Genomic DNA, 26,237 nt, shown 5'->3' with positions numbered 1-26,237 from the left:
TTTTTTTAAAGCAATGTTGAATTTTTGTGCAGAATGGAACTGAAATGGTCCAGGATTGAAATGTCTGCAAGTTGCTACAAAGTCTGTGAAGACATTGGAACTCTCTCCATTAAAGTTACCAGGAAAGGATACAGTGCTGATCCCTCATATGTTAGTATAAAGGTACAGTACCTGTAGTTGTTTACATCCTTTGCATTATGTTTGTAATCACTCTGGTTGCTCCTGCGTTAATGGGTTTGTCAACAATGTAGGGCATAGGCCACAAAGTCGTCCATGTAACTTCCATATCTGGACATTACTGCATTAAACGTAAAATACAGCCCTGCTGCACACCCTCAGCCCTATCCCTGGAAATTATAAGCATCCTTCCTAGAATTTCCTTTTCCTTTGGATAAATATTTACGGGGAACATGCCTGTGATTTCTCAACATGCATTCCGCACAGGCCAGGCTCCAAAATGGGTGCATATGCATTGTAAAATCAGCCTTTCAGTGTAAAATCCAATAATGTGCTAATAAGATCACAACAACTTGGTTGTGAGTTAGATCACTGTGTTGTATGCTTGGCAATCAAGTCAAAAAAGATATGACACTTGGATCCTGCCGAAACTGATTGAAGAAATCTACGTTATGATCCCCGTAGAGAGATCAATAACTTTAAAAAAGAGATCTGAATTCCCAGCGGTTAACAACAAGATTTCAAGTTTTAAGACTAAAGCAGCATCAACTAAACATATTTAGCAGACAATTAATACATCAAACTACAGAAAAGATATCCCCCTTTAGCTTTTTAACACCACTGAAAAGCCCACGCCACAATTATACTTCACTGCCACTCTCCACAGAATTGCAATTTTTACAGGAACCCCAACATTAATCTCAGCTTTTAACAGTTTTGCTTTGCTCCATTTTGAAGCAGTTCCCAGTGAGTATATGCTCACAGCATAAAAGTACTTGTAAATGGCAATCTTATTCAAAAAGGCCTTTGAATGAAAAGGCACAACTGTTGATGTGAGATGGACAAATATCACGCTGAAAAAGTTGGGGCATGAAAAGGGTTGTCTATGTGAAAACTAGTTGCTATGTTTGCGTCCTTACAACAGTAATTACAGAGTAATTAATTTGTCAAGATACATGTTGATACTTCACCAAGATGTGCTATATAAATGTAAGCTTTTTTTTGTAACTTCTTTGTAATATTGTGGTGAACTGTAGGCAATATAACTATAGCCTAACCAATTTACAAATTCAACATAATTTCCTTATTTTAATATTTAAAGCTCCCATATATGAAGCACTGAACCAATGAGCCATTTTTATAGCCTTTTCTACCTGAACTCTTACCTTTAAAAATCTTTAACTCTGCACCTCAGATCTCTCTGTTCCTGCGATCCATTAGAGTGTACTTCTTTTCATTGTTCTTTGTACCCAAAAATGTAATTATATTTTTCTGCAATGACAGAGTGCCACAAGGCAAAAGTGAACTATATATCACTTAGTGCATTGAATAACAATGCAGTGTTTGTCTTCTGTAGGTTCAGGGGTTATCAGCTACAATTGGCAGAGACTTCACCCATAGCTCAGCAAGTTTAATTCAGTTTGATCCTGGTAAGTTACATTAATAAGACAGAGTACAGTTGAAATTTGATTGTAGTATTACTTGTGACTATGGGAATAAAAAGTTTTACTAAGGGTATAGAAATGAGGATCTTAAAATTGAATCTGGATTTTCTTTAAAATTCCTCTAAGTTTCTTACCTGAAGCTATTGACTTACATGAGAACCATGGCTCCACAGACACTGCATAACACTAGCGTCTCACTCAATTGGTCATTCAGTATATGTGAGTCAGGCCAGTGAGCTTATTCAATCATGGAAAGTGTAGGGGATCATTCAAACTGAGCCCAATCCTCACCTCACCTCACATCACATTGCACTTTTCCAGTAAAGGGCATTGGATAGAAAGTAGGGGTAGAAACCCTGGCTGATATTTCTTCTCCCCAGTTCAAGGGTATATGGAAATGACAGTCAGAGAAGACACCCTGCTGCATCTTGCCTGTCGCATATAGTTGTGATGTCTAATGTATCAAAAAATAGACACTTTCCATTCACCCAAAGCCTTGTAATTTCCCTGTCCCTCCTGGCTCCACATTTAGGAAAGCATTTTTTTAAATAACATTTTTGTGGCAGATGCCAGCAATCTCTTTAAGGGGCAGTGATTTGGTTGCTCTCAGATGTGAAGTGAGCGAAGAATTTGACTCAGTTTGAATAGTCCCCTGCACCTTTGGGTGAGATGCTAGTGTTATGCAGTGTCTGTGCAGCCATGTTTCTCATGTAAGTCAATAGCTTCAGGTAAGAAACTTAGAGGATTTTTTAAAAAATCTGGGTATGATTTTTGAGGTTCTCATTTCTTGGCCCAAGAAAACTACACACAACGTACATAGTACATGATCAAGCATGATTCAATGTGGGAAAGGTACCTGAATAGAAAACAGGACTGCCAATTGCTTCATGTATGCAGCCTGGATGACCCTGAGCAGCCGATCCATTTTACGTACATTGCTCTCCTGTTACGGAATGGGGGTATATGTAGCATATGTCATATTGGTCACTCCAGCATCTCCTGAAAAATGGACGCTACATAATCCATTTTTGAGGCCAGTGTGTCTAGGAACCCTTGCTCTGCATACCAACTACTCTCACATCATGACCATACCTATTCTTTGCTAAAGTTGGACTGAAAAGCATTCTGTCTAGATGAGTCATAACTGCAAACCAACAAACTGATTTATTTTACCTAAAACACAGGAATAAATAGAATGAATGCAGTCAATTTCCTGTGTTCCTTGTTTTATGTAAAATAGCAAAGACAATTTTACTAGTGTCCTAACCCCAGTTTCATGCAAATATCCCAAAGCTAACTGGCCCAGATTTCTGTTACAAGCGGCTCCTGTTCATCCGCCCGTCATGTATCCCTAATAGAGAAAGATAAAGCAAACCGTTAACAGTGCAATATTGAGGGAGCAGATTCGCACATCAATTAAAGTTGCTACTCTGAAAGGTCTTCTCCTTTAAGTGGGAGCAGGAATCACCAATATGTCTGTATTGAGTAAGCTTCTCACTAACCATATGGACTAAGATGACACCTAATGGTGTGAAATGCTTAAGATTGCAGATAACAATCCCTTATTTGTTTACAATTAACATTCGAAATGTGGTTGACTTAAATTTGTAATAACAGGCTAAATGTAATATGACATAAACATTATAAATTAACAAAATTGAGTTTGAGCAATACAGACTAAAGTCCAAAATAGTGCATTCGCACATCAAAAGGTACTGCTTTCTCATGAAATGCAATATATGTCATCAAAATATGAGGAGATTGGATTTAGCAAAGAACAAACAAGGTGACAAACAAGTGGAGCAGATCACCTGCCTATTATAGAAGTCATCTTATTTTTCTTCCATGGAAAATAATAGAATGATTTCACTACAGGTGGCTACTTAAGTAATGAATATGAAAACTAGCCCCCATATGGTCACGCCCTTAAAGTAAAGTGAAATTCTTCCAATTTAATTTTGACAAAATTCTTATCCCTTAAAAAAAACACAAACTTGTTGACTGGAATCCTATCCCAATCGAAGGAATCTGTTCCAAGTATTATTTTTACAATATAAAAGTTGGATCATGTCATGATTATGATAAGTGTTTGCCTACTCTCACTTTTTCCAATAAACTTGATACTCTAGCCCCCTAATGCTTTTACCAACAGGAAAATCTTCACAAAAGCTCTCTTCCAAATATTATTAGCACCCAAAACACAAAGAAAAATTAAAGGGCAGAATTTTACGCCTCACGGGTGGATGCACACCTGACGCAATTGGGCCTAAAATAGCGCGAGAAGATGTCAGGCGAGTGTCCAAACATCATCCCCCATGCGCACAATCTTCAGGTCGGCAGGCATGCGGGTGTTGGAGCCGCATCTGCCATCAATTAAAAGGCTACTTAAGGCCATTAAAAACCCAATTCATCCTGATTTTACGTTGCTTGTGCGATTTTGTGCTCATCGCACAGGCAAAACGGGCAGGTAGGCAGTTCACATCTTGCAAAACCTCATCCAAGGGCGGGATAAAAAGGGTCAGCGACATTGCCAGTCTGAGTAGTGAGGAGTTTAGAAGATGGTTTGCTGCTGGTTGCTTATTTGAACTTGACAGATTCGTCTCAATTCTGAGCTTCATTCTTAGCATTTCTAGGCTTATTTCAGAAGTTATTGGGTCTCCAAGGCCCCCGGAGGACTTTGACCATGTGGACCCTTCCAGGTATCAGACTGCCTTCTGTTACCCTGGTAATGGGGCTTGTGGTCTCTGCTGGAGGCTCCTCCTCTGAGGAGGAAGGGAGGGGCAGAAGGAAGAGGAGGCCAGGTGTCCCAATGCAGCTTCCAGTGGAGCGAACTGAGGGAGGAGAGGCGCAGGCATATGGGGCACAGGGTCAGCAGATAGTCCAAGGCGGAAGGGGCGCCACTATCCTACTGCCAAGGTTTACAGGCAATGATGCAGCTACTTCAGTATGTCCAAGGTGCAATGCCGAAAGAGGATCTGCCTCTCCAGGGAGACCGTGACCTCCATTTGTCATGTGATTGGACCTGAGATCACCTCCAACTGTGTGGGTGGAAACCCCATGCCAGTGGCTCTGAATGTCACAGTGGCCCTCAACCTCTATTCCTCCTGCTCTTTCCAGGAGTCGGTGGGGGATCTTTGTGGAGTGTCCCAATCAGCTGTCCACAGTTGCATCAAGCTGGTGACAGAAGCTCTGTTCAGGTGACTACTGACCTTTTTTTATTTGTTACTGTATGGATGAGGCCAGCCAGGCTGAGCAAGCCAGAGGCTTTGCAGCAATTGCTGGGTTTCCCTGTATCCAAGGTGCCATCGGCTGCACACATGTGGCCATCAAGGTGCCAGCGGGTCAGCAGGGTGCCTTCATCAACAGGAAGGCCTTCCACTCCATGAACGTGCAGATAGTGTGTGAACACAGGACATAGATTCTGCAAGTCTGGCAGCTCCCATGACGCTTACATCCTGAGACACTCCCAGGTGCCGAGGGTCTTCAATGCTCCAACCCGACTGGATGGACAGATGGTGAGTAACAAGGGCTATCCATTGAAAAAGTGGTTCATGACGCCTCTCCGCCACCCAAGAACAGAGGCAAACAGCATTATAATAAGAGTCATAGCTACACAAGGGCGGTGATAGAGAGAACCATAGGTCTTCTGAAGATCCACTTTCGAGGCCTGACCTGTTCGCAGGGGGCACTACAATACTCCCCAGGGTCACTGATAGTGGTTGCATGCTGCGCTCAGCACAATCTGGCACTGGCAAAGGGGGGACCCACTGGAGGAAAAGGATTTTGACACAGCTGCACAGGCCACGGAGGATGAATCCAGTAGTGAGTCAGAAGAGGAGCAGGGTGAGAACACTGAGGGCATGGAGGCAGACCTCTGTATCCTTCAGGGAGGCAGGGACACCGGGGATGGCTTGATCCAATGCTCCTTCAGCTAAGCTGCTAAAAAACTGCTTCCACCTCATGCAAGGGCTGCCGCCTCCATCCCGGATGTCTGAAATGAACATTTCATTTGAACCCAAAGTCCACTCAGTGCCTGTGCAATTAAGTTTAGAGCCACTGATGTCCAGCATTACTTACTGGTATACACTGCACCAAAAAAAGGTGAAGCATACTCAGGGCATTACAACAAAAACAAAATTTATGTAATTTTCACAATCAAAAAAAAAACAAAACCTTCTCTAGTGTTCATTTCCATACCAGTAAACGTAAAGAAAACATTACAGAACAGAAGATCACCCGTGACCAGTCCCTTTTGTGCTCATGGTGCCTTAAACTTGCGTCTTGGTGCCTTAAACTTACGATTGTGAGTGCTACGTCTTGGTGCCCGCCCCCACCTCCCCCCCCACCGCCCCCCCACCGCCCCCCACTCCACACCACACCCCTTCCCCCTCACTGGCAGTGGCATTGGAGGCAGCCTCAACTATCTCCCACACTGGCACTGACCACCTGAGATCAATACCTGTATGAGGGCTTGCAGGTCTGAGTGCAACCCCAGGGACCTCTGATTCTGTCCCTGGGCTGCTTCTCATGGACAGTTGCCACTCTCTCAATGGAGGAGGCAGTGCACCCGGCCATGAGGGTCAACGCAGTGCTCAAGCTCTGCATGGACTCCTCCAGGCCAGAGACCATGGTATGCATGCCCTCATGTATCTCCGCCAGATGCTCCCGCACATCTTGCTGGATATCCAGCATCTGCTGCCTAATGGACGACTCCAGAGCCTCATCATCTGCCTTCGACTTTGCATCATCCTAGTCTCCAGCATTCCTCTGACTACCGGAGCCCTGGGCACTCTCTGCCTCCACCTGCTCCTCGGCGTTGTGCTCCGACATTCTAGCCGAAGACCTAACGTCCACCAAGCTGCTGGTATCTGCACTGGTGCCTGGCTCAGAGAGCGGGTGTGACGCAGGTACAGCTGAAGCCTGGCAGTCCTCTGGCATCAGGGGTGGCTCTTCGGGGTGCTGCAAACAAGTGCCTGCTGGTGAATCTAAGGGAGAACAAGGACATGTCACTAATTTAAGTCATCACACTGTCACTGTGCATGCCAGGCACCCTGGAGAGACAATGGAGATCTGCACCATTGTGCCATCGTCTTTCAATGATCAATGGGGAATCCAATTTTGATGCATCCATCAATGATGAGACTACACAAGAATGTTTGCACCGCCCAAAAGTCTCACCTCTGTGCACCGCACTCTTACCTTCGTCTAACACCCCAGTCTCTCTGTGACCGGCTTACCAAGGTTGGTGGCGCCTCTCCAGCTCCAAGGTATCCTGCTCAAATCTTGTCAGGATTAGGAGGTTTGGGGGGCCTCCGCCTGTCCGTGACCTCTCAATGTTGCTATGGGCTGTCTTCTCCCGAAAGGACAGAGGAGCATTGATTAGTCCACTCTCTACCTGCAGTGTCATTGCAGCCTGGCCAACCCCAGCTGAGAAACACCTTACAGGGCACATTCGAGTCATGGCCCTCAAGCTGCAAGGAACTCAGTTCAAGCATGGGTTCACCCCCTTGGCTAGGCCCAGCATCATTGACAGTTGGCACTCAGGCTAAAACACCCCTGAGCTCCACGGGGGGATGGCCAGCTCTTAACACTGCTGCACACAGATCCATGTCAACATGGTACTAACCCTTCCCAAGCGCAGCAGGTCGTTGAACTTTATGTGACACTGCAGCTATGTGCACTGCACAATGTCATGGCTGCTGACATTGGCTGCCACCTCCTCCCAAGATTTTTTAGTCCGATGCAGTGGCCCCCTCCTTCTATCTCTGGTGATGAAGGTGTTCCTCCTGGCAGCCACCTCCTCCAATAGCACTGCGAGGCACTTGTTCAAAAACCTGGAGAGGGCCGAATGCCCACCCGACCTGCCTTCCCACCTGGCGTCTGCAGCCCCAGTTGAGGCCATTGTTTCAGTCTCCAGCACGCAGAAGGTATGTTCTTCCCAGGCTGCCGGTGTCATTTTAAACTGCCCGCTGGGCCGGCATTGGACTCGGTGCCCGACCTGTCCCGCCCCCACCCGGCCCTTTCCAACCAGTGGGAAGACGTGTTTCACACTGGCTGGCCAAATAAGTTCTCCCAGCGTGAAATCCCGGTTGTGGGCCAATTGCGGTTGTGGGCCTGTTTCCCGAGCGGTCCCGGGCCCGCTGAATGCTCACGCCCGCCAAAGGTAAAACCCAGGCCTATGTGTTTTGTGCTGTCGTGTTAGCAATGAGAAAACAGGTTGTTTAAAAGCTGTGAATTTTTTTTATTCATTTACGGGATGTGGGCATCGCTGGCTAGGCCAGCATTTATTGCCCATCCTTAACTGCCCTTGAGAAGATGGTGGTGAGTTGCCTTCTTGAACCACTGCAGTGCCTTTAGTGCAGGTTATGTGTAATGTGTTCCCGTGATTCAAGTTTCATCTTTGAATGCAGGTGTTTCGATGAAGGTATGGAATATTTTCATTAAAGATGATGGACTTGAAGAGAACAATGAAAAGTTGAAAGTACAGCTGAAGACACCAACGAATGCCATCATTGGGCAGAAGGACATCTCTTTGGTGGAAATTGTAGATTTGCGTGGAGGTACAAGTTATAAAATACGAAGGCTCATGCAATAAAAATAAGTTACATTTATATAAAACAACAACAATTTGCATTTATATTGCAATCTCCACAACAAACAACATTTTGACCGCCTTTCCCCCCTTTCTGATCTCATTCCTGCCTCTGAACTTCGATTCCTCCCCACTGAGGTATCCGGACTGCCTCCTGACTCATGCAATCCGCCCCGCCACCTGAGATATCTGACAACCTGAGATCTCCAGCTTCCTCCTTGAAGCATCCAATATTCTATACCCCCAAACTGGCCAATCTCCACCCCTTCAACCCTTAGGTCTGCTATTGCCCCAACTCTGAGGCCTCTGACTTCCCGCATTCCAGGGCCCGATTCCCTCCCTACTGGTACTAGCAGCCCACCTGATCAAACCCCTACTCCTTTACCCTCCTAACTGACCCTCTTCTGCTCCCTTATCTACCCCCATCCTCTTAATCAAAGCCCTGCAATTGCACCCCCTCTCTAAGGAGCTCCTCTGTTCAATCCCCCACCCACCCACTACAGAAGTTGACTCCCCTCACGTCTGATCAACTCCTCCTCCCCCCAATCTCAATCAAACCACCTCTGATTGAACCGCCTCTTCTACCACACCATACCCCTTCCCACGCCGGTTAACTCCCTGCATTCTCCCCACTCCTCAGTGCAGACTTACCTACAGAGCCTTCACCAATTTTCTCCTCATCCGAATGGACACCCAGCCTGTCAATCAGTCTGGCTTCTAGGCCGGGAACCCACAGTTTGTGGAGGAATCCTGAATTACTGGTGCCTCACAACTTTCTGACCAACCCACTCCCCACTGGTCAGGTAAGCAAACATTCCTCCCATTGATTTCACTTATACTAACCTACAGCAGAGTTAAAGATTTTACATAGTAACCATATAGAAAATATATTATGGTAAGTAATAACAAAATGAGGCATGATTCATTCACCTATGTCTTGAATCATACTCCCAGCTGTTTGTTTATTTGCATACTGACTTCCCATAGCATTCTTACGACACAATGTCTATTTTTCAACTCTTCTTAAATTAACATTTTTAATAAACTTTTGAGCCAAAGAACTCTACGACCTTCAAAGGGAACTCTTCTCTCCTTGTGTCAATCCAGATTTGTTGTTGCTTTATTCAATGGCTTTCTCTAGCTGAAAACTGGTTTATTGACGGAGGAGAGAAAATCTCTATAAAATTATCAGAAGCCTGTGAACATCTAAGAGCAGAATGTCTTGTTCCAGCATCGGGGCTATTGGATCATTCAGGTGCAGCAAATACTGGGAATTTGGGTAGGGAAGAGTGCAAGCCCATCAACTTTCTGTCCATTAATTTAAATTGGCAAAGATCAGGCAAGTTTTGCAGTTCATTCCACCTGTCTCGTAATTGCTTGCCCTGGCAATTCAGTCGTCTGATCTACAAGAACAGAAGAATATGTTCCATTAAGTCTGGTCTCCATGGGCAAATTTCTTAAATTGTGTCTCTGCAGGCAGATGTGATCAAGTTGATTTGGGAACAAGTGAAGATGATTACAATAGTCAAGTGGACAGTGGTGTAAGTGAACTTCCAAATGCATCTGCCAAATTTCCCACTGATAAAAGAGAAGGAATATCCAATCAGGAGGAAAGATTGACAGAGCCCGAGCTGTACTGGGATCACCATACTTCCCCTCCGAGGGGTGATGTTCCTCAGACCAGCCATTTTTTGGACTACCATGGAACACTGATTAGAGATGATGTTTCTCCAATGGCCCCCAGGGCACAACTTCAGGCTATTGGAAGCAGCAGAATGGTATGGAAGAATGGAGATTTCATATTAAAAAAGTTGATTGATTGCTCCTCACTTTGGTTCTCTTTTATTTGAAATTTCCACTAAGTTACTGTAATCTCCTAATCACTGTACAATAGGAAATTAAATGGACAAAGTGATATTAATCTGATATTAGTATCATTTTTACATAATTCATTCTGACTATTGTGATTTTAAAGGTGTGATTAACTTAACATGCAATTGTTTGCAGATTCCTCCCTCTTCAATTCAGAGAAAGAATGGGGTGATCGTGCGGACAGTAAGTTTTTCTCAAAATATGTATATTTATTCTAATAATTTTTTTGAAAATAGTTTAACATTTAAATAATTACATCAATGCTGGGACAGAGGAAAGAGAGATGAATAGTGGAAAAATAATGGAGGCAATTGATGTTGGAAAAGGTTATCACCATTCTCTGCTCTTTCACAGTACCATGGGATGGTGCCAATACACATTGAAGAAAAAAAGGTTCCTCTCTCTCCACAAACCAATGGATGGCAGTGGCCCGTTTTCCCATTCCATGTAATTCAGGGACATGACCTGCTCCAAAGAGACTTCCCGTCTGTAGCTGAAAATACTCAGTCATTCAGCCACAAGGATCAGGTAGGTATTTCACTCATTCCAACTCCTGCAACTACAGGAGGAATCCCCAGAATAATTCTTAATTCTCCTGTTTTCATCCATTAAAGCAAGACTTTTGAAATTCGTTGCTCACAGCATGAAGGAGCAAAAATATTCTCCGGTTCTTCTTGTGCAACCCCTTGATAGAAGGAGCTTAGTCTTGGACCCAGATACGCTGGGACCTGTCTTTAAATGGAGGGTTCGGTTGTTCTTTGGAAGGAGTAGAGTCTCTGTCCTCTTAGAAGCACGGATTTTTAAATTCATTTTACAGGGTGTGGGTGTCCCTGGCTAGGCCAGCATTGATTGCCCATTCCACAGTGCTGTTAGGGGTATACAAAGGTGCAGAGGCAGGGACTCCTATCACAGTAAGTTCCCAGGCCGCCAGCTTCAGAGACACAATGCAAGCTGTACAAGTGGTGAGACCAGGCTTTACCAGGTGGCTAAAGAGCAGAAGTGGGATCATAACCAAAGAAAGACAGCTAATATGTTTTCACATAAATAATGTTAATATTGGCACTTCAACCTTCTGTTTTGGGGAGGGTTTGGGGGGTGGGGGGTTGGGGGGGCGGGTGCAAATGTGAGAAGTTGGGGTCCCACGCTTATAACCAGGAAGATGTGCTAGAATTCCCATCCTTGCCATTATGGCAGGCCCTGAGATGTACTCTCGTAGCAGAGGTACTCATTAGTTTCACAGAATGCAAAGAATCTCCCCTAACCCCTAATAGCTCACCAGGGTCAATAGCAGAAGTTTCTGGTGGATTGATACTGGAAGAATTGTGAGGGTCACAGACCCACTCATTTTCAGAGGTGTATAGTTGTAAGAGTGATGTCAAACACCTGAGTTAAACTTGCACTTCCAATCCCATCTCCTTCTTCTTTCATATGTCTTTAAGAGCAGAAGCTGTGATCACAATTTTAATGTCACATTCCCTGACCAGTCCAATGCCCTGCGGGAGAGCAAGTGTAACTCCAGGATGTCGCTCTCAAACTTGAGTAGGGGACAAGGTGTTATTAAGTGCTCCATGGTTTGGTCAGATTTTCTGCAGTCGCAGCCGGGTGAGTTTTTGAGGAGCAACTTGTACATCAGAAGGCCACATTGGTCCTGTCCAGTCCATATTCTTCTGAAGGTTGTCCACATGCTCCAGGGGAAATTGAAGCCTGGTTGTTGAAACGTTGAGTCAGGGACCATGGTCTGGATTTTCATACTTGAGGTGGGTACCAGAAATTGGGAAAATTCTGAGCTCAGCCTGCCTCAAGAGGAAGTTTCTGCAACAACGGGAGTTTCATTGTGGGGGAGTGGTGCAGGCTGCAGATGTGCCAGCTGCCCTGGGAAAAAGCTTGTAGGCAGCCACAGGGGCTGCCAGATGCTGAGGCAGGCTGTTTAAAAGGCTCACCTCCCTGCTGTGAGACTTAGCCTCAGTTAAAAGAAAAACAGAAAGGCCCTCATCCCTCACATCTCCCTTACCCCCTGACACTCCCCATGCCATTCACCCACCCCCCATGGCCCTTCATGCTCACTATGGTAAGCTATATGGATTTCTGGGCTGTCAACCAAGCTTCATTGTGTATTTTTGGCTGAGAGCCCAGACACCCATTAGAGTACCAAAACACCTGAGCCCCTAAAAAAACATAGCTTGATTAACAGCTCTAGCTCATTGACCTCAGCTGTCAATTGCACAATGTTTATTTACACAAGGTTAAGCGGCTTCAAGTGCTTGCTGTTTTAGTTCTAGAAAGTTAAAACGTTCTGGATAATTGACATATTTATTGCCCTGTAGTAAAATGACTTTTTTAACATAGTGGAAAGCTATGAATTAATGGCTTTTTAAAAATCTGTTTTTTACACATCCTGTTGAAACCATAAGGTGTATTGGTTCTATACAGTAGAGAGTGGGTCAATGGGCATGGAAGTGCCACAGCTCGGCATAGGGGGCATGAGTGGCCTTCAGATAGGTGGAGGGGCATAGCTTGGTATAGGAGGCATGAGGGACCATGGGGGCTGATGGCAGGACAAATCTTTGCATGGGGGAGGGGCATGAGGGGCCAGAGGGGTTGGTTGGGGGCACATCTTAACATGGGGGCACGAAGGGTCACGGGGTTGTTTGGGTGCATATCGTTTCATGGGGGGGCATGAGGAGTCATTGGGGTTGTTTGGGGGCATACCTTGGCATGGGGGCATGAGAAGTACCTTTGAACTTACCTTTTAAATGGTCCCCTCATGCAGTCTATGATTCATGGCCCCTTTGCCGTGAACCACGACTCACTGGAAACCTGGCCCAACTCCATGAAAATTAAGGAAGACTAGGACATGCCTATCCCAGCAACAGAGCAGGCCAGGCTGGGAGTGCAGGATGTGTGCTTACAGCCTAATGCAGCCTGCACCCTTAAAAGGCACTTCCAAAAACTGGAAACCATGCAATGGGGTCAGGAATCCTGGAGTTGCGTCCTGGCTGCCATTTTTAAAGGGCTCCTGAGAATCCCAAATCCAGCCCAATGTATTTATTCCAGAGATCATCCTCATTACTGGGTGAAGTTGTGTCAATGTGTTTGGTGTGACAGCTTAAGGCCCATCAGGTGCTCACTACTCGGTTGCCAAGAAGACTAGAGCTTCAGCAGAGGTGTGAAGGACTGTGGTTTTGCACCCCAGCTTGTGCCAGCAAGCTTGCAGATGATATTCACTCATGTCTTAATCTCGTTGGCAGTCTTTCAGAGGCGGTGATGACAAGTTAGGGAGTGGTCAAGTGTCACTCCAAGATGGGTGGGAATCGGGTCATGCAGCACTTTTTCTTCACAGAAGGTGACATTTAGGATGTTGTGTGTCTTGTGATTTTCAAGGTGCAATGCAGAAATGATGGAACTTGGCTCGGTTTGGTTGCGGTCTCCACTTGTAGAAATATTCAGCCATCTTTGACGAGTCAGAGTTTAGCATGGCTTTCATACCCTGGAAAGATTTTGCCTGAGCTGTGAAGACAGTATCGTTGGCGTAACTACTTTTTCATGATGATGTGGTGGGCATGTTGCTTATATAGTTGTTAAAGGTGTCAATGCCAGGACACTGCCCTGTGCGAGACCATTGTTAAGTGTTCTTGGAGCGCTGACCTTGTCTCATGGGTAGACTTTCTGTTGCTCAGAAATGTCCACAGCAGCTAGAATGCTTTGACACGTAGCAATGGCAGGGACAATTTGAGCGTCAGTCCATGGTTTCACGCAGTATCGCAGGCTGAAGAAAGATCTATGAAAGCGGCTCCAGTCTTGAGCTTGTGATGAAATCCACCCTCAACATTTGTGGTGACAGCAAGGACTTATTCACAGTAACTGTGTTAGGGCCTATTGCCCCTCCAAAGAAATCCTTTTCTATATTTCAGAGACACATTCATCTTTTCTAGGCAGCCTTAGGTTTTTTTAACCAGGTGTGCCAAACCGTTTGCTGTAAAGTTTAGAAGAAAGTAAGACATCTTCAGGTTAATTGGATCACGATTTCACATCAGATGCTCAAAGGCTCAGTTTGTAAATGTACCACCAGTGTGGAACTGGATCACACAGAGTATGAAGTTCCCAAGTAGAATCCCAGTCCCAGGTAGAATCATAGGTCGGAGAGAAGTCACCAACCCAATGTCATCACGATGGCCTCCAATAATATGGAAATCGGATGGGCACCAAAACCCGCGGCCCCCTGTCATAATTAACATCTATTAAGCTTGTTAACAACCCACCAAACTGCTATTTTACATTGTCCACTCCATTTTTCAGTCAGTGTGTTGCAAAGGTGGATTGAAATGCTGTAAGTTGGACTATAGCTGCATTCAGCAGAAGAGTCTGCTGCTGAAGGTGGAAGAGTTTCCCAGTGCTTTAAGTTCCTTTAGTAATTGTTTTCAGCCAGTAATAGGAGATATCATCAGGGAAGGGAGCCTACAGACTGGGCCAAGTTGAAGTTTGTAGACTCCAGTATTGGACTCTGAGATCACTGTCCCCCACGGGCACTTTCCATTCAGTAGGAGGCTCCTCCTCCACTGGGGAGGAGAGAAGGAGGAGGGCAACTGGCATGGACAGGTGTGCCCTGTGGTCCAGCAACATGAGGAACCTGCTGCTGTGCAAGGGCCAGGAGTGGAGAGACATCAGAAGTAGGTCAAGGCTCTATCTTGCTAAAAGAGTGTACAGGGTGAAAATAACCTACCTCCAAATGTCAGAGTGCCAGTGCCTTAGAACGCAGCATTTCTCCAGGGAGACAGTGACCATGTTGGCTGGAGAGATTGACTCGAATTGTGTTGGTGACCACCCTATACCTGTGGCATTGAAATTACAGTGGCCTTGAATTTTATCACTTCTGGGTCCTTCCAGACATCAGCTGGAGACCATGGCGGGATTTTGCAGCCAGTGGCCCATCATTCTATCAAGGTTTTCAAAAGTGCAATATTCAGGCACGTGAATTCATGTCATCTGGTGCAGACAATGCCAGTCAAGCAGACAGAGCCAGAGGCTTTTGCTACTGTTGCTGGATTCCTAAAAGTGCAAGTGGTCATAGATTGCACACATGTGGCAATCGAAGCAACATTAGAGCAGCCAGGGGTTTTTATGAACAGAAAAGGCTTTGGTTCGATCAATGTACATCTTGTCTGTGAAAAGGCAAAGGATTATGTAGCATGTGCATGATATCCTGGGAGCTGTCCTGATTCATACTTACAGAGGCATTTCCAGGTGCCAGGGATGTTCGGCACATCAGAACCTTTGGAGAGCTGGCTTCTGGGAGACAAGGGATACACTGTCAAGAGATAGCTCATGACCCCAGTCAGGAGTCCATGCACAGAGCCTGAGAATAGATACAATGAGAGCCACATTTCCACCGGGTCCAACACTGAGCTGACCATTAGTCTGATCAAAGTGAGATTCAGATGTCTGGACCATTCAGGTAGCGTATTGCAATATTCACCTGCTTATGTGTCACTGACGGTCATGGCCTGCTACATGTTACAGAACCTGGCGATCCAGAGAGGGCAGGCCCTGGCAGACGAGGATGTAATAGAGAGGGTTCCATCATCTGATGAGGAGAATGCTGAGGAGGAGTCTGATCAAGAGGAGGTTGAGCCACGCCAGCCATCTGCAAAAGCTGGTGCACAGGAGGCGTTGGATATCAGAACCTTAATAATGTGAAGATTTATCCAGTAATGTGCAAATCACTCGATGAGATCATCTTTACCACATGGCCAATAGTTTGACTCCATTGGTTTGCTGGCAGCTCCAGCACCTCCTCCTCCAATGGAGTGAAAATGGCCAGGTTTCAGGTCCACCTCCCATCCTTGCCCACTCTTGTGTATGGTGTTCCCTCCTCTCCTGCAAAGAAAAAAGGACATTGCAATGAATCATCTGTGGAAAAACAATGCTTTCAGTTGTGTGCCCAACATATTCATCGACAGCCAACATTTCACAATAATCTTTGCTAACTAACATGTCTTGTACTTCAGAAGCCTCCCCCGCCCTTTACACCCCACCCCTGTGCCATGTAAGATGGCATATCTGCTTCATGCCACCTTGTGGGTTTGGCCAAGACACTAGGCAATCCCACATTTGACAAACACCACACCCTCACACCTTTCCATATAGGTCCATTTGTGAAATGGTTGCACAGTCACCCAGACAGATCGTAAGAAGTCAATGAGCCTTTTACCAACTACATCCGTCAACAACTCCATGGCTGCTGACCTCCTCTGCGACCTCCAACCAGGGGCCACACACTTTTTTAATCAACTATCAACTTACTTTGCCACTTTCAAACATTTGTGAACATGTGCCACCAGATCCCTCCGATCTTGCACCTCCTCAAAATAGTACCAATTGGATTATTCTGCCTTTCCATAAATGAACAGGTAATTTGATATTGTGTTGGGAGAACCATCAGTTTCTATGGATAGATGAGCTGCATGGGCCCAATAGACTCCTTTGTTTGTACGTATCTTTGTGATGACAAAGAATAGACCTGGTTTTCAAAATTACTCTTTTTACGCCAGTGAATATGCAAAAGCAAAAACAAAAGGTGGTGTTTAATGCAGGAGATTAAGCTCTCACCTGTTGGCTGGAAAGTCGGCGAGAGTCCTACATTCCCTCTTTGGGAAAGGCTTGCCAGTATTAAGTGCATATCAGGCACTTAAGTGACTAGATGTAGGCCTTGCCTCGAATCAAGGACCCCAGGATCATAAATCCTGCTATCCAAGAGCTTCTGGCCAATCAGAGGCCAGCAGCTGTCCATTGCAGGCAACACAAGCCAGAGCAGTGGCAGTTACCATCAATGCATCCAGGGAGAGATCTAGGATTGCCAAGTGGCTCAAGTCACAGGTGAATGGGGTGACGGGTTGATGGCAGGGTTGACTCAGCAGGCACCCCCTCCCCATCCCTTTCCCAATGCTGAGTCCCTTGATCAGGCACTGAATGCTTTTGAAGGAGGGACTCCCTCAGAAGCCCACAAGCAAACTCATCAGGGTTTGCTTTCTGGATTTCACATGGCCACTACCCCGTTTAAGGGCTTCAATTGGTGCAAGACGGGAAGGCTGTCCAAGAGCCTACTGGCCTAGAAGCAATCGGGGCAGAGGTGGGAAGATTGCAGGGTCCCCACTTGCCACCCTTTCACCCCCACCTCCAAACCCATCTCAGCAGAGGGCATTAAACTCTTTTCAAATTGGATACACAGATTTAGGTTCTGTGGTGGTGTTTTTGAGTAACTGAAAAGTTGATTTATTTTTCTTCCCATTGTCCTCCGTGAAGGCTCAAACACCTGTGCAGTTCCATCAGTTCTATCGGAGCAACCAGCCCTCAGTATCTCCCATATGTGATCATTCTCCACATGTGAGGCCGAGACAGTGAGTGTTGGCAACCACAAAGTGTATCATAACTGAACCTGATTATGTTCATATTTGATGTCCAAATACAGTTTCCAGTAAGGATCATTAGATCATGATCAAGGTAGGAACCTGACCATTTTCCCTCTTGTTAGCCTAGTGGCCCTGTATCTAATTATTGTTCCTTGCTCCAGTGTCCCAGCTGTGATCCACTAACTCAGAATAGAAGAAGAGATTAAGTCTCTGGTGTAATGTTCATTTTCTGCACTGCATAAACTTAGGGCTTACATTTTTTTTTAAATGAATAAAAATAGAGTTTTGGTATACAGTTAAGTTTTGGTCTAACTCTGAATCCAGGAGCTTTTAATCATTTTTATTTTAGAACTATAACATATTTGGAACAAATTCAATGATAAGCAACAATTACAGTTTTGTATACCTACAGGAACATCAACAAATGGAATGTCCTTCAGGATGGACCCAGCACAAGAAATATTGTTATATCATGAACCCTGAGAAAAATGCAACCTGGGAAGAAGCTGAAATGGCCTGTAGGCAAATGTGAGCAACTTCCGTCAATTACCAAATAAATTACTCAGTGAAGTTCATTTCAAAATCTCCAGGGCATCTATTTTAGGATATCAAGTTTAAGCCAATAGTAGACGTTAATGATAAGAAAGCCAAGGTCTGTTCTGTCAAGAACAATGGGCTCAACTTTCTAACATATTTCTAGCAGTAACTGCTTTACTATGACGGTTATAGCCGATGAATGGCTTTGGGTGAAAGCATGTTGCTACACAAAGTGGTTTCAGTCAATAATGTATACTGTTTAATTACATTAAATGGCTGTGTTGTTAAAAAAGTTTCTGATAATATTTGAGACCTGTAAGTACTGAAAGATATCACACAAAGACTCCTTTTCATTTCAAAGTAAATTTAATTTTCCTCTTAATCTCCAGCCAAAATGTCAGCTAATCTAATTGATAGGTCTAAGGATTGCAGCAGAATAATGCAACACTGTTTTACCTACTAAAGGCTGACTATAGGTACCGTGCTGTTTTGTTAAATTTCTAAAAGTAGTGAGTACAATCAATTTCTTAAAAGTTAATGTTTAAAAAATAACCAGCACTCCAAAAATCATTATAATATTTTAATAAGAGTCCGCATCTGGTGCTTATTTTTGTTTTTTGTATTTTTTAATAACAAACTGGTGCCATTTTCATGAAGTCATCTTTAATTCATTTCATATTTCACTAAATCTAGTAGCTGATTAACTGCTTTTTGTCTTAGGTTAAAAGTGCACTATAACTCAGATTTTAGTTAAAGAGGCAAGATACATAATCCTGGATGCGACTAATATTTGAAACACATGGGACAGAAGATTAGATAAATCATGATGTTATGATTAAGTGAAATCAAGTGTGGATTTTGAAAGCTTTAGATTGTAAAAAAATGAAGGACTACACAAGATTAGATCTTCCACAGCTTTTGATATCCCTAAAAAGAATGAATTAAGATGGGAGATCATGTGTTGCGTCTGGATTTCACCATAATGAGGTTCAAGAAGGAGGAGGAGGTAACAATAGTTGTGAAAGAAGTCTAGTTAATGTCATGTAGGTGGAAGATGGCCACTTGGACAATGTGATGGCTGAAGTAAAAGCAACCAACATGCAGGACCAGATGGACAATGACAATTTTGTTGTGAGAACATAATGTGGAATGGAGCTTTTTTTTTTGCTTAGATGATCATAGACTCAGTCAGCCCATAGCTCAGTGGTAGCACTCTGCTGTCTTTCCTCAGAGTCAGGCATTATGGATTCAAGTTCCAATCCAGAGAGTTGAGCAAAAAATAGGCTGACAGTCCAGTGCAGCACTGAGGGAGTGCTGCATGGTCAGATGTGCTGCTTTCCAGTTGAGACATAAAACCATGGCCCAGTCTGTCCTCTCAAGTAGATGTAAACTATCCCATGTCATTATTTGAGGGATTTGACTGACATCAAAAAAGAAAATTATCTTGTCATTATCACATTGTTGTTTATGGGACTTTGCTGTGCACATATTAGTTGCCGCATTTCCTACATTGCAATGGTGTAGTAATTAGAAGTACTTAATTGGCTATAAAGCATTTTTGGGTGTCCTGAGATCATGAAAGACCCTATATAAATAAAAATCTTCCAAGGCCAGAATTTTGACGTTGGCATGTGGGGACGGGCCCAGAACGCTGCCTGCTGTGCACCCACCAAGCTGTCAAAGGCCTATTAATGCCCATTGAAAAACCAAATAAAATACTTGTCAACGCTGCCCATCCAGGTTGGCAGGCAGGCAAAGAGCCTAAGCGCCCTTCGCGTTTTTCAGGAAACCTTGTCCATGGGCGGGATGAGGTTTCCTGAAGATTTTATTAAATAAAGAAATAAATTTTGCTCAATTCATCAACATGTCAAAGCTTATGTGACACTGTCACATGAGGGGGCATGTCTAGATAATTTTTAACTTTATTATTTATGACCTTTTATTATGTACTTAATCTTCCTGAGGCAGCTCTGTGCCTCAGGGAGATTTCTGCGCTCTTTTGCACGCATGCACCAAAGTGCACAGGCCCCAACTCTCCCTCCTCCCCCCACCTGCACAAGTAGCTCTGAACGCTAATGGCTGTGCATCACGCTGGGCGGGCCTTAATCGGCCTACCCACATAAAATCGCAGCGTGGAGCCAATCGCAGGTGGCAATCGGTTCCGTGCCCACACTTGCCTGCTCCCGATCGGGCGGGCCACCCAACATTCAGAAAATTCTCCCCCAAATATTTATTTTTAAACTGATACAGAATTTGGATCAGCCAATAGTCAATGTAGGAATGCACCTAGCATGCTATAGTTTGCACTCTATCCCTGATAAATTATTTTAATATTAGTTTTTAATAATATTATGCTTCTTATTAGAGTCTAACTCTATTGTCTATTTTTCTGGCATTGTGCAAAGTGAACTGTAAAGTTTTTAATTATTACTTCTTAAAGAAAGTGACACTTATTAAGGTTTCCTAATATTTTCTGTGTTTAGGTTTCATGCCAACTTAGTCAGTGTGCATTCCAAGAACGAACTGAAATGGCTTTGCAACTTTGCCAGGAGACAGCCATTCTGGATTGGTATGTATATGTGGAGAAAATCAGAAATTGTGATGCATAACCTAACAACATATTCTTCCTAAGGTTAGAAAAGCAGTACATTGAAGGGACAGCATTTGATATCTGTCTTTGTGCAGGATTTCATCCTTGCCTTAAATAATATGGAGTAGCATGATGTTGAATGTTGAACATAGGAGGAGTAGGGCACTCAGCCCCTCGAGCCTGCTCCACCATTCAACTAGATCTTAGCTGATTGTCTATTTTAATGCCATTTTCCTTTGATCCATTAATGTCACATATCTAACGATGTCACATATCTAGAAATCAATTGATTTTTGTCTTGAACATTCTCAATGACTGAGCTTCCACAGCCCTCTGGGGTAGAGAATTACAAAGATTCACTACCTCTGAGTGATGAAATTCTTCCTCATCTCAATCCTAAATGGCTTTCCCCTTAGTCTGAGACAATGTACCTTGGTTCTAGAACACTGCTGCCCCCTCCCTCGCCAACATCAGCCAGGGGAAACACCCTTTTTGCATCTACCCTATCTAGCCTCTTAAGAATTTTGTAAATTTAAATGAGATCATCTCTCATTTTCTAAACTCTAGAGAATATAAACCCAGTCTCCTCAATCTTTCCTGATAGGACAGTCCTGCCATCCTAGGAATTAATTAGTCTGGTGAACCTCCGCTGCACTCCCTCTGTGGCAAGTTTATCCTTCCTTAATTAAGGGTACCAAAACTGTACACAATACTCCAGGTGCAGTCTAACCAAGGTTCTATACAATTGAAACAAGACATCTTTACTGCTGTACTCAAACCCTTTTGCGATAAAGGCCAACACACCATCTAATCCTATCTAATTGCTTGCTGCACCTGCAGGTTAGCTCTCAGTAACTTATAACCAAGGACACCCAGGTCTCTTGGGACATCAACACTTCTCAATCTCTCACCACTTAAGAAATACTCTGCACCTCCATTCCTCACCACATAATCTCACACTTATCCACATTATATTCCATCTGAATATTTGGTTGTTTGAAAATTTGAAACATCTGTGTAGCCAAAACCATAGACTAAACATTAACCTTTAGTGTGTAACATATGATACAAATACCTTATATTACAAGGCACAATTAAAATTAGTCTATTTATAATACAGAAAACAGATATGGCTTTCTCACTGTTTTGCTGCAAAGCATAATTATCTTTTCCACTTTAATCAAGATAACCTCACTTCTCCGATCAAATTATTTTCAATTGTTGAATCCAAATCAAAGGTCAGGCAAGACTTCTTTTAAAAGCATAATTATGTTCTAAGGCCCCAAAGGCTTAGTGGAAGTGAAGCAGCAGAAGTTGGGCAAGGAATCAGTTGGGAACTAGGAGGTGGGGATGTCAGCCCATTTTGTGTTATGTGAAGGTATATACTTGAGCTGATGGCCAGAATATAATATGCACTCACTCTAATAAATAAAGTTAAGGAAAGAGCAGGTTTATGAGTGGATAGCATCACTATTTCTAATTCCCCATCCAGGGCTGAACTTTACAGGGGTGGGGATGTATTATTCATTAATTGGCCATTTAAGGGCCTCAATAGGCCTAAGGGTTGGTGGGCTAGTGGGCACCTTACCACCCGCCCCCCCCCAACCCCACCTCATATTAAGGGGACCGAATCAGTGGGCGGGGGGGCGGTGGGCAGAAAGGTGGTGGGCTACCCACCCATCATATTTCACATGCCCTGAAAATGTTCCCAGTGGGTGCCATAAAATCCAGCCCCTAGAATTCTACTCAATTTTAAGCCCTTGTATATAGCAGAAATTTCTGCCAGGAGTTAATGATTAAAATGAAAGTAGTTTCTTAAAAGGAAACTGCGAATGCCAAAATCATCCACAACTTCCTTTTGGCATAACATTTTGTTAACCTTCATCTTTTTGGTGAAAATTAGTATTGCACACTTGGGGCAGGATTTTACTCATCGGCGAGCGGGGGCAGGGCCCGCTCACTGACACGTGAAATGATGTGCAGTGATATCGGGCGGAACTCCCAACGTCACCGCGCCCTATTTAAATTTTCAGGTAGGTGGGGGTGCAGCGAAATCAGCTGCGTGCCCGCTGACCTGTCAATGGCCAACTGAGGCCATTGACAGAGTCAAGTAATTAAAGGACCTGCCCGTCCAACCTTAAGGCTGGCAGGCAGGCCAGGAGCTCTGGCGCGAATTAGAAAAAAGCGTGAAACCTCATCAACAGGCGGGATGAGGTTCCATTTAGGTTTTAAAAAAATGTAATAAAGATTTTGTAAAAATTATGGACATGTCCCAACTCATGTCACATTGTCACATGAGGGGGCATGTTAGGGAAATTTTATTTTTCTATTTTTAGGTTTTTAACATTTAGAGCTGACCTCCCTGAGGCTGCACTTAGCCTCAGGGAGATGAGTGCACTCTTTCGTGCGCATACGCAAAAGAGCGCACTCTCAATTTTGGGATTCCTCCCACTCGCACAGGGAGCGCATAGCACTTCTGTGTGGACGTCATGCTGGGCAGGCCTTAATTGGCCCGCCTACGTAAAATGGCAGTGCAGCCCCAATCGGGGCGCCAATCAGAAGCACGCCTGTGTGCGTCCGTCCTTCAACTTCGCCCCCAACGGGGGGAAAATTCAGCCCTTGGAGCTACAGGCTTCATTTTGGTGTGTTTTGGGAGACTTCATTTTTATACTGAACCATTTTGAGAAATGTCCTCCATGGTTTTAAAATGGAATGAAGCAGCATAATATTTAATGATGATAAAGTGCATAAATGTGTTCCTTAAAATGTTAATACTTATAACTTCTGCAAAAGTATGCTAATAGTTCTGATTAATAAATATAAATATTTAATTCACTGAAGACAAATATGTAGCATGCTAATATTATGCCATATTTAGAGTGTAATGTATATATTGGCAAGAAAGGTTGTGTCACCTTTTTTAATATCTACTGCAGGCTTAAAAGATGAAACCGGTTCTGGAAAATGGACATGGACCAATGGAAGACCAGTAACCTTTACAAACTGGAAGAAAAATAAATCTTCACGACTGAGAAATATTCAGCCGAGTTGTACTCTTGTCCAGAATAAAAGCCAATGGGTGACTAGACAGTGTAATGAACAACAGGAGAGGTATATCTGCTGCACTTCTGTATCAAGACCTTAACTACTAGCCCACCACAAAAAGGTCATGTATTGTGAACATCAGGGAAAACACTTCTAAAATACGATATTCAAAATCTATACCTTTTTGTATACAAATTATGTATATTCCTTTCAGGGTATCCTGCTGCTGACATAATTGCCAGCCAGTTGCTCAACCAGAGAACACAGACTCTGTTGTTCAAATCCTGCTTAGTCACTCATTATAAAGTAATAAAAATGTATTTTGAATGTATCAGTTATACTTCCATTATTAATGATAAGTCCTGTTGCTAACCACAGAAGTGAAGACACTTCAAAGTGGAAGCATCCTAAAACATTTAAATAATTAAAATAAAAGTTAACTTTCAGAAACAAGTACAATATTGAACAGTGAACCACCACAGAATAATAGCTTGATTCAAGGCAAACCCAGTATGCACTTTAACCAGTAATATTCTTTCATTTGTCAATGGTGCTGCTACCTCTTCTCCTTCAGCTCAGGGGGAGCAGTTCAGTAATCATGGGAAGGATGTTTACCTCGTTGGGTGGGCGTGGCAGGTCGGCCCGAGAGCGGCCGCGAAACCGCACTTGGGCCCTAATTGCGATTTCACATTGGCTGGCCAGTTAACGGCCAGCCAGGGTGAGTCGTGCACTGAAATGCTCAGAGCTGCCTGGGTTGGGGGACGGGTTGGAGAGACGAGGTTCAGCACGGAATTCAGCGCAGGGGTGGGAGAGCGCGCAGTGAAATCTCCCTGAAGGCAGAGAGCTGCCTCAGGGATCTGAAAATTTCTAACATTCAAAATAAAGATTTTAAAATTAAGGTAAACACATCCCCTCATGTGACTTTGTCACATGAGCAGGGACATGTTAAAAATTAGAAATTTAAAATCTTTTATTTTTTTTAAATTAACATCGGAAACCTCATCCCGTCTGTGGATGAGGTTTCCTTTGGCCTTTTTGCCCACCCGCCAACCGTAAGGTTGGCTGGGCAGAGAAAAATTCAGTTTATTTAATTTATTACAGGTTTTAACAGCCTGCCGACCAAAATATCGCGCAAGTGCGCAATGACGTCAAGATGCTCACCCGACATCACTAAGCGTTATTTCACGCTTGTGCGTATCAGGTGCACAACTGCACGCCAACTGAAAATCCAGCCCCATGACTTAACTCAGAGTGAGAATTGCTCTGGCCATTATGTGTCGCAACATTGTCAATTAGTTAAAAACTATTTTTTCTGTTTGGTATTTTCAGTAAAATCGCAGACACACTCTAAAGGAATGAGTTTATGACTTCATTAGAGCTAATGACCAGACCTTTACTAGTGTATTTACAATGTTGCTACACATAGCAACAAAAGCAATTCTTACCTATTTGTACCATTTCAATGCAGACATCAGATGCCTGTGACTGGAATTCTTCCCATTCCTCTTACGCTCTCACCTTACTTTACCATTAACATAAAATGATCACCAAGTTTTGGCTACAACTTTGTATTGGATGTCCATTGCTGTTGATGATACAGTTCCTACCAACAACACTTAGAGAAACTGACAATGAAACTCTGGCATGTGTGAAAATATTATTTACCGACATAATTCAATGCTTTGCTATATGACAAACACAAGTTGTACACTGGTTCCTTATGTCTTGTTAAATCAAAATTCATTTCATGGAATTTGACTCTAATTAATTCTTTCTATGACCATAAACTATGAAACTCCTTTCTTCACTCAGATATCACAATCTTCTCTCCTCCTATTTTCAAACTTAGGTTGAAATCCATAGTATGGGATACTATCATCTATTTGTCTCAATGAATAAAATTAGCAACTTGCATCAATAATACATTTTTGTCTTTATTTTATACTGACAAATACCTTATCATTTGCTTCTAACTTCTGAATTGTAGAGGTCTTTAAAAATCAACATTGGACCTAAATCTATACAATATACTCTACATACTTTTTAAAATTCTCGCACATCGTGCAATTTCAACATGGCAACCAGGTTAGATTAGCATACGCCAAAGAACTTCTGTGCATGTTATTAAGAGCCTTTTATGCACTAGCAAATCTAAGAATATTATTATATTAGGATTTTAAAAAAATGTTACACAGAAATTTATGCCCCATGGCTGAGGACAGATAAGATTAAAAAGCTGATCTATAAAGAATTAATAAATCCTTATTTAGATTGCATGAAGGAGGACATAGTAAACAATGAAATATGTGTTAGTTTAATTATTGTTCCACAAGTTAACTAAATTTTCATTGATTTATACAGATGATGCGGTGGAAGTCTTGTGTGTGATATTTTGGCCTTTGCATAGTAAATAAGATTGTTTCATCCTATTCAAGAAAATATGAATTTTTATGCCATGAATTATTATGAAATGTTCTGTGAGATCCAAAATGTATCAAAATGGATTAAAGAATTTAAATGCCAAAAATAACTTTGCATGGCTTTAGTTATGGTCTTTGGTCGGGCACTGATCT

General features: G+C 43.4%; 1 protein-coding gene across 1 annotated transcript in view; it reads left to right on the top strand.

Annotated features, from left to right (window-relative positions):
- frem1b (Fras1 related extracellular matrix 1b) overlaps positions 1 to 23,802 on the top strand; it is a 255,156-nt gene extending 231,354 nt beyond the window's left edge. Inside the window, exons 28-36 of the mRNA XM_041208368.1 lie at positions 33 to 162; positions 1,535 to 1,607; positions 8,033 to 8,182; positions 9,691 to 9,992; positions 10,222 to 10,269; positions 10,441 to 10,614; positions 17,905 to 18,020; positions 20,513 to 20,598; positions 23,556 to 23,802. Coding sequence (XP_041064302.1) covers positions 33 to 162; positions 1,535 to 1,607; positions 8,033 to 8,182; positions 9,691 to 9,992; positions 10,222 to 10,269; positions 10,441 to 10,614; positions 17,905 to 18,020; positions 20,513 to 20,598; positions 23,556 to 23,764 — 1,288 coding nt within the window. The 3' untranslated portion in view covers positions 23,765 to 23,802. The remainder of the gene's footprint in view (positions 1 to 32; positions 163 to 1,534; positions 1,608 to 8,032; positions 8,183 to 9,690; positions 9,993 to 10,221; positions 10,270 to 10,440; positions 10,615 to 17,904; positions 18,021 to 20,512; positions 20,599 to 23,555) is intronic.
- Positions 23,803 to 26,237: the final 2,435 nt, after the last annotated feature.

The sequence above is a fragment of the Carcharodon carcharias genome, chromosome 16 (genome assembly GCF_017639515.1).
Source record: "Carcharodon carcharias isolate sCarCar2 chromosome 16, sCarCar2.pri, whole genome shotgun sequence".
Classification (NCBI taxonomy): Eukaryota; Metazoa; Chordata; class Chondrichthyes; order Lamniformes; family Lamnidae; genus Carcharodon; species Carcharodon carcharias.
Note: the sequence above shows the minus strand (reverse complement) of the source record. Positions and strands in the feature narration are given on the sequence as shown.